General features: G+C 29.4%; 1 protein-coding gene across 1 annotated transcript in view; it reads left to right on the top strand.

Moving 5' to 3' along the window:
* Window positions 1-2,750: 2,750 nt before the first annotated feature.
* Window positions 2,751-9,592, top strand: part of LOC111615846 (serine/threonine-protein kinase Genghis Khan-like) — a gene marked incomplete at its 5' end in the record, with an annotated part of 7,388 nt that continues 546 nt past the window's right edge. Inside the window, one exon of the mRNA XM_023357278.1 lies at window positions 2,751-2,993. Coding sequence (XP_023213046.1) covers window positions 2,751-2,993 — 243 coding nt within the window. The remainder of the gene's footprint in view (window positions 2,994-9,592) is intronic.

Genomic DNA, 9,592 nt, shown 5'->3' on the forward strand with positions numbered 1-9,592 from the left:
CATGATTTGGGAACCAAATACTCTGTGCCAAATTGAAACTCCTGACATGTACTGTACTCCTTCATACTTTTAAGGCAGGGATGTCCAACCCACAGCCTACTGTACTCTAAACTTTTTTAGGTGTATTTTCATTTATTTTGGTAAAGTATGTTGTAAAACTTATTCTTGTTTCACTGGATACACTTTGATTTCATAATGATGTAGTTGGTTTTAGAAAACTATTTTATGTATAGAACTGTTATGCATGTGGAGTAGTACATACCGTTGTGAACAATTCTTTTTGTGCATGAAAAACATCAAAACTGCTAAAAGAAATAGGTTGAGTGATTCCAATTTAACTAACATTCTTAGAATTAAGACTAGTATCATAAAAGCAGATATTGACAATATTATAAAAGGAAGGCAATGTCAAAAATTACATTGAATTTATTTTTATCTTGTGTGAGTATAATTTCTGTTTTTAATGTCAATAGTACAGTATTTTTTATAATAATATATATTTGTTATTAAAATTTGATATTCAAATTTTGAACTTTTTAAAAGCATATACAGTGGTACCTCTGTATACGTCTGGTTTAGAATACGTCTAATTTGGAATACGTCCTGTTTGGACGAAACAAATTTTGCTTGGTATATGACTTAATTCAATTATACGCTCCATCTATGAACAAGTAGCACTATCAGTGTACTAGAATAGACTAGACATTCGTGGTGCCACAGTTTATAACTTTGTTAAATTTCTTCCGATTTTAATTTGTAAGTAAAATTTTATTATTTTTATTAATCATGAATTACAAAAAGGCAAGTGAAAAGCAACAGAAAACTAAAAAAAAATGACTAGAATCACAATAGAACTGAAAAAAAAGATTGCTGAGGAATATGAAGGTGGCGCGGCCGGATGGCCGAGTGGTCAGGGTGACAGCCTACCGCTCTGGGGGACCCGGGCTCAAATCTGAACGGGTTGTAAAATCCCCAGGAATTTTTCGGGGGGTGGTTCGTTCGGATATGTTGGGCTCCGTCCCTCACCACCTGGCAGCCCCATTGTCAGCCTGGCTGAACCCATAATGGGCTTGTGAAAAGAGGCCTCTTAGTGCCCACAGGGCAGAAAGAGTTAAAAAAAAAAAAATGAAGGTGGCATGCATGTTTGAGATTTAACTGTTGCATACCGTATTCCGAGAAAGACGATATCGACAGTCGCAAAAAATAAAGACATTATTAAATCTGCTAACATTGCAAAAGAGGTTAAATCAATTTCTAAACAGAGATTGATGACATTAGATTATGTTGAGAAATTGCTTTTGCTTTGGATAACTGAAAAACAGTGTGCTGGAGACAGTGTATCAGAAGCAATTATTTGCGAGAAAGCTAAAAAGATACATGCTAATCTCATGAAAAATCAGGCAGGAACTAGCCAGGAAAGCGAGGTGTTTAAAGCCAGCCATTTTTTTACATGAGAATGGATTAATCATTTTTACATTACTTCTTATGGGAAAGGTTGGTTTGGTATACGTCCAATTCGGTATAAGTCCAAACATTAGGAACGGATTAAGGTTGTATACCAAGGTTCCACTGTATTTATATAAAGTACCTTTGTGGCCTGCTGAATGTATCTAAATTTCTAATTTGGCCCATTAGGAAAAAAGGTTCGACAACCCTTGGCTATACCTTGTAACCACACCAGGCAATGCTTTGCGGTACTGGGTATGTACCAATTTGCCAATTTGTATGTTAATAAAAATATTGACTGACTACTTATTTGTTTGGCTTGCCTGGTCTCCACATTTGCTGTCCATTAAGCATTTGTGGAACAAGATAGGACACCAGCTTCAACCATATGAATAGAGAGATTTGGAGTGACAGATGCAATATTTGTGGAAAAATATGTTACAGGATAGCATACAATGTCTGTAGGTCTTCATACCTGACCATATTGTTGCATGCATCCAGGTAGGAGGAGGTTCCATAAGATTGATTTAAATTGTAACTCTCATATCAAAGACTCTCTTTGACATGAGAGGTACAATTTAGAATAATCTTTGCTACGATATTTTAACCACTTACTACAGTTTTCATTATATTTGCACTAATAAAGTTTCATTTGATTTCAACATTTCCTCTTCCTTCATGTGTAAGTTTTTTTTGTAAATGAGCATAGATTTTAAGAGACAATTTCATCCAGACAATAAAATAAGATTAATTTTTTTATGACTTTGTATATATTAATAGATCAGTGGCTAAACTTTTTGAATAGATGTTCCCATTTTAGCAGTTTTTTGACTTCATAGAAAGGTTCTTTCACCATACTAGGGAGACAAACACATGTCAGTTTGAGGTCCATGTTGTAGATTGAAAGTTAAATGAGTTTCAGTTAATGCATGATTCTCTGGAAATATTTAAGTAGATAAGCTGAATTTTATTGTTTACATGCTATTGTTAAGAACTCAAATTAATATTTGTTATGCTGTTTAAACATATTTATTTTCTATTTAAATAAAACTTTAAAATGGCATACTTTAAGCAGAACTTCAAATTATTTTTCAGGATGAATTTTATCTAATTGAATATAATTATTATATATATATTTACTAAAATATTTTTTGAAAATTGAATTTTTTTATTTTTTACCAGTTCTTATTATGAATAACTATTTATTATTAAATAAGTTATTTGTATATGATTATTGACTTTGCTTAGATTATGTTTTTATTATTTTTTTTGTTGTTTTGTGTAATTTTAATATTTTTTCATAGTACCTTGTTATGGATTATTACTGTGGTGGAGATTTATTGACACTATTAAGTAAATTTGAAGACCGCCTTCCAGAAGATATGGCAAAATTCTATATTACAGAAATGATTCTTGCAATTGATTGCATTCATAAATTGAATTATGTACATCGAGATATCAAACCTGATAATGTACTTTTAGATGCCAATGGTCATATACGTCTTGCTGATTTTGGTTCTTGCTTAAAACTTCTTGAAGATGGAACAGTAAGATATTTTTTTTAGTATAGAATTTTAAATTATTTAAAATTTATTTAATTATACTAATTAATTTTATGTAGTAAATTAGAAATTTTTAACATTATATATATAAGCTGTTGAAAGTGAAAGTGGTAATTCACTTTTTGTCTATATTGAGAAATTTAGACCTGAAATTAAGTGCTGATTTAAAAATTACTTCAAATTTATTGTTAAGTGCTTCTACCTGTGAGTAAGTAATGTAAATATTCTTATTTCTTTACAAAGAAAATAATACTATCAGGAACTGAAACTCAGCAGCAATGTAGGTTTTTGGAAAAACTGACTTACACCACTTTTGCTTTCAATAGTTCATATTAGGATTTCTCATTTCTCGGTCTTTTGCTTGTCCCAGGATTTTGGGAAAAAGTGAACTGTTTCTTGGAATCCCAAGGGCAAATAATTGTTAACGTTAACTCTATGTCGCTTACTGACAAACAATTGTGAGATTGGCTCAGAGGACTTTCTTAAAAAGCCATTCGATGTTAAAGTCGGATGGCTTTTTACGAAAGTCCTAAATGAACAAGGGTCTGTAAGGATCCTCTGGAAGTTGTTTTCCTGACACCAGATAGTCTAGTTCGCGGACTATCACACATTTGCGAGAAATTTCATGTAGGAGAGTTGCAAATTAGTGGAGTAGGCAAAGGCATTGGATTTAGTCATTAAGGAACTATATTTAAACAAATAACAATAAAATTTAATTGAATCAAACAAACTACTAATACAATTAATAGGATTACAAATGATATATTCTAGACCTATCTCGCAGAGAGTCTATTCTCTAATTTAATCTAAATCAACCTATACGCATGAGAGAGAGTGTATATTATATTATATTACCTTCACAATATGAAGCTTATCTTGTCTTCAGTTGTCTTTCTGTTCAGGATAGGGGAGAAGTTTGGAAATTGTAATATTTGTGTATGCACTATTTAAAATATGGCTGATTCTGTACTGTATGGTAACCTTCTTCGGAGGATTACCTAAGTTCTGTATGGTAATCTTCTCTTAACAGACTACCTTGATTGGCGGGAAAAAGCCCTATTTATAGGCGGCTTCTCCAGTGGCCTTCATTATGTGCAAAAACTGATTCATCAGCAAGTTGGCCATCTAAAGGAAGTTCAACTTCCCTTTTTTCCGATATGACGAATGTTATATCCTTTCTTTAAAAAATTTTTCCTCAATATTTTTATACATTAAAATATTCAAAATACATTTAAAATTTTACATTAATTAAAAATGATCCCCCAGATCTCATGAAATATCTTGAAATCAAATGATATAATTATTTTTCATTTTTTAAAGTAATTTAATACATTCTGCAACCTCCAAAATCATATTAATAATGCTGTGTAAGATATATATTAAAAATTACCTTTGAATTGCTTAGAAATTTTCACAAATAGAAAAAATTTATTAAAGTTTGCTGGAAGCTGCATACAAGAATAACAAAATGCTTTGAATTGAGTTGAAAATTTAAAAAAAATGAACTTAGATGAAACTTATAACTTAAAAAGTAATTTTTGTTTTTTAAATAAAACATAATACAAAATAGTATTGTAAATTTTTATAATAAGATTTTAAAAAGAAAAGTGGTCAATACTCCGATCACTCAGTCTAATTCTTATTTTAGTAATGAAAAGTCCTGCTACCGAGAATGCCCTTTCCGATTCAATTGATGTGAGTGGAATCATGTTTAATGCATTTAAGAGAAGACAGATGTTATGTGTTTTTTAACCCTTAGCCTGTAAGATTTCTAGTTTGTTTTCGAGATTGTAGTACTACTTTTGCTCTTTAGTATTCTTGATTTGTCTACCTCGGCTGCTATAGTAGAAACATCATGCTTATAGCCCAATAATTCGGCATTTGTTTGTCTTTAATAATCAGGTTTATGAAGAAAAACTTCATACTCTGTATCCTTGCCCAATTTGCACAACCTGGAGTTACTAAGTTAATGAAGCTACTGGGCATGGTTAAAAGTTAAGACAGCCTAAGTGCAATTATTCCTGATATTATAGGTTCTGACAAGTAAAGAATTTTCAGAGTCCTGCCACAAATAAGCTACGTGTTGATTATTGACCATTTGTGGCATGCCATAATGAGCAAAAATTTAAAAAACTAATAAGTAGGTTTAAAATTAATAAATACAAATGTATTCTGACAGTTTATGAGTTAATTATACTTTTTATTTGCAAATTTCTTAACCTTAACACAAAATAAGAAAAAAAGTGAATTTTTAAGAAATTTGCAGGATTTCCCGGGTTAAAAAACAACCGGGATTCCATTTGAAAAAAAAACCCTAGTTACCAGCCTAGGATCATCTTTTTGAAAGAGAAATTGAATATTTAAAATTAATAAAACAGAGTGCCAAAAAAGGCCTGAAAATTTGCAAAACGTACACAGATGTAAGAGTACTTCACACTATCTAACCAGCTTCCTTGTTGGCAGAGTGGTAATAAGAGAATGCATCTCTCTCTCTCTCTCTCTCTCTCTACTTCTACCTCTCTAATAACTGTAGTTTGAATCTAATTTATAAATAAACCTGTATATTTTTTTTATTTGCTGATCTGCTTTTTGTATGTATTAGTCTGTTTATAACTGTGATTTTTGGTAGAAGCTTTATGACAGAAATGTTAGTCACTAAACTATAGGATTTTTATTTATATGCAGTTTAACATTATGTAATTTTCCCATTAAAAGTTTGACTTCCACTAATAATTATATACAGTGGTGATATTCGAAATATATAACAAAGGGTTTGCTAACAGAAAATTTTTCCTTAACAATTTTTTTTCGCTCAAATGGTGCATTAGCAACATTAGCGCAAAAATTGACCTTAAGATACCCATATAAATAAAAAAGATGCGTTCGCAAAATTAAGTCAGTTAAAGTTTAACATTGTTTATGCCAGAACTATATATATATTGATAAATAATAAAAAAAGTGTTCAAAATGGTTTATTTTGTACATATTTTAATATTTTTCATTCAAAATATTTTATAAACATAAAAATTGGCTTTTTTTTAATCAGAAAAAGTCATAGGGAAAGCAGTTAAACAAGAAAAACTTTTCTAAATCATTTATTTTATCGTTAGGTATTATTATAATAATAGACAGATGTCATCGTCTATCGAAATACAATATCTTTTTTATTTCGCTGGCAATAGCACGACACGTGTTCCGCAGCCATCTTGTATTTTCTCGCGAGCGTGGGATTGTGGGACCTCTCGTACGACTGGACTTGTTTCAAGAACTCTCTTGAGTCGATCGAGATTGAAACGGTCGATGGAGGTTGCACCAAGGCGAACGGGGTATAAGGCTCTAGTTTAGTAGTGCTACAGAGTATAATATGTATATTTTAATATATTTTTTAAAAGAAACAAAACCACTGAAAAATATTACGTGTGTTTAACAACGGGTTCGGAAAACTTTGAAAATGTTAACAACGGGTTCGGCCGAACCTGTGCGAACCCACTGAATATCACCACTGATTATATACCATTTATATGAATTTTATTCATTTAGATAAGTTGCTTAACATGATGGGATATTTAACTTTCCATTATGAAACTTTTTTCTTCACTTGAGGGTTTTACATAATTTTGTAGTTTGAATTCCAGAAATGCATTTAAAATGATGGTTAATACATTGTTGATATCATTTGATGTATGTTATAAATACTTGAAAATGAGAATCATGAAATAATAGTGCTTGAAGGGAACAAATAACACTGTGGAAAATTATAATTTAAAAAAGTGTGTATAATCTAACCACCATAAAATTAAACAGAAACTTTATGAACATTACATACATTTTACAAAGATAATGTTTCCATGCAACAAAATCCTTCAATTAGATGGAAAAAAACCCACTGTCTAAATACAATGAAATATCAGAAGATATTAGAAAAATTTAATTTCTTCTAAACAATATCTTGAATACAGGTAAAAAAATTTACTAGTGTTATCATATTACAATGTCACAGCTGGGAAGATGACGTGTGCTACTTGTGTATGAATGTATACTGTTATTTTTAGGCTATTTTTTGCACTTAGAGTAATTGGAGACAAAAATGAATTTTATTTTATTTATTTTATTTTTTGGAAACAAATACATCCAATAGTTCTTGAAACATCTTTTATTCCATATATGGGTTGATAGGTTTTCCTTGTAAATTACTAAATCCAAGCAAAATTATGTATTTAACAACATTATTCAATTAGTAGATAATAAACTTACCATATTTCAATGCATATAAGAACATGCTATTATAGCTGGGCAAAATTTGTACTATATTTTATAAAATACAGTAGTCCCTTGTTATATCATGTATGTCGGGAGACAAAGAAAAAGCGAGATATATCTAACAGCACAATATAACAAGAGTACTAAAAATTCTGTGCTTATACATAAACAAATTATATATGCTATTGAACCTCTATCCTCTATTCTTTCATCAGCAAGAGTTTCTCATATAAAATAAGCTTAATTTTTTAATACTGAATTTATTCATGGTTATATTATATTAATTTACATTTATGTAAACATTGATACCATAAATGCCCATTTAGCATCATAGTTTCTTTAACAATGACATTTAAAAACAAATACTGTCAATATAAAAACAAAATATCAGTTTCAATTTTATCATACAGTACTATATTTCATAATAAATTGCTGATTAAAAATTCGTCGAATGTATATTTTTCAATAAAAATTATTAATACAGTAATTAAAAATTTAAAAATCAAATATTGAACATATAATAGAACATCAAAATTTACAAAATTACAAAGAGTAAAAATTCTCTATAAAGCAAAATAAAGTCACTACTGTATAAATATTTTAGAAATTTCTGTTCAGAAATTAAAAAAATTTTTTTCTTGCATATTTCCCAGTGAATTTGAAACTTTACACCTTCATGTGAATTGACTGTTTCAGTCAAGTTTGGAATTCACAGAAACTTGTAAATGAGGAGAGAGTACTTAAAACCAATAAATAAACAAGTTTTAATATCAAAAGGAAACATAAATGATAAGTGATCTGTCCACCTGTTTTGCTTATTTAATTCTTGATGAATTTATTGTTTCACCCACAGTGGTAGTTTCAAGGACAATGGTAGGAATAAAATACAGTATTTTGTTGCAAAAAGAAATTGAGTGGCAATTGATATTTTAAAATTTATTGACCCAAGTGTTTTTAAAATTTTGGAGATAAAAAAAAAAAAAGCACTATATAGTTGAATCCATGATAATGAGGGGCTACTTTATTTTAAAAATTTGCATTATTTTAATCTTTCTTGTATGGGAGAGCACTTATTATCTACATGACATTTGCCTGTAAAGCTGATTAATAAAAATAATATATAAATAACTTTTATATTAGCAGAAGAATTTATTTTTAATAATGGTACAGAGATGTCACTGAATAGTTACTGTGTCATTATATTTACATTGACACAAGCAGTCAGTGCCAAGCTAGCACGTATAAGAGCTTGCCTGCTCTTATGTGCAAGGTATGTTCTTATAATCAAAGCAGGACATGTTTCAAAACTGCAAAAACAAGCAATTTTTACATATAAGAGAATGCTCTTATATGTCTGAAAATACAGTAATATGTTAAGATGGATGTTTATAAGTACAAAATCATAAAAACAATTTGTAAGTAAACAAACTTCAATTATATTTCAAATATTATTGGTTGAAACATGACCATCTTAATTCAGGAATATTAGAAAATTAAATGAAATAAAATATAAATTTAAATGAAGGTTGTTCTTGTACAGACAAAGAATGGATTTTAGACAAATTAATGAATATGAAAAGTACATTAAGCTAAAGTATCAAGAAAATTTTGAAAAAATTTCTTAAAAAAGTGGATGTTTAAGAGAATTTCTTGAAAACCATAGGTTGATATTATGAGATGGTCTGGGTGGGGTTTCTGGTGTGAAAAAGTAGTTACAAATATGTAGCCAAATTTTGAAGAAGAATAAAGTGGATATATTAATCAAAGTTTATGGTGAAGAACAACTCCCAAAAAAGTTATTGTTTCCAGTGGGCAACAAACATTTTCAATATCCCAAAGGGTAATGTAGGGTTTTTCAATGAAAATAAATTTAGTCAATTCATAGATCTGTTGTGATAATAGATATTATATATTCTGTTACACAAATCTTAAGTTTTCTCATTCTAAATCTAAGTGATGGTTTCTACATATAGTGTTATTTTATAATTTAATGGCTGCTTTAAGGGAACCAATAGACCTCAGATTTTTCTTGTGTGAGAAGGCAGTCTCTGACATTGGATAGAATGCCATAATTAACAAGATAGAGATATATTGTAGATAAGAAATAATTAGAAGTGAACTAAATCAGAATTTACACATTAACTGGCTATAATCTTTAATACAGTAAATATAATAAACCAATAGTAACTGAAACTTATACCATTTTCACCCTTTTTGTCAATTGACTTTTAACTGGAAGAATAATTAAATTGCATAAATATTCATAATGACTTTTATATTGTAACTTTTATATATATATATATATAAAAAGGTGCTTGAAAACT

The sequence above is a fragment of the Centruroides sculpturatus genome, unplaced genomic scaffold, assembly GCF_000671375.1.
Source record: "Centruroides sculpturatus isolate CEXI.00-Female unplaced genomic scaffold, Cexi_2.0 scaffold2744, whole genome shotgun sequence".
NCBI lineage: Eukaryota > Metazoa > Arthropoda > Arachnida > Scorpiones > Buthidae > Centruroides > Centruroides sculpturatus.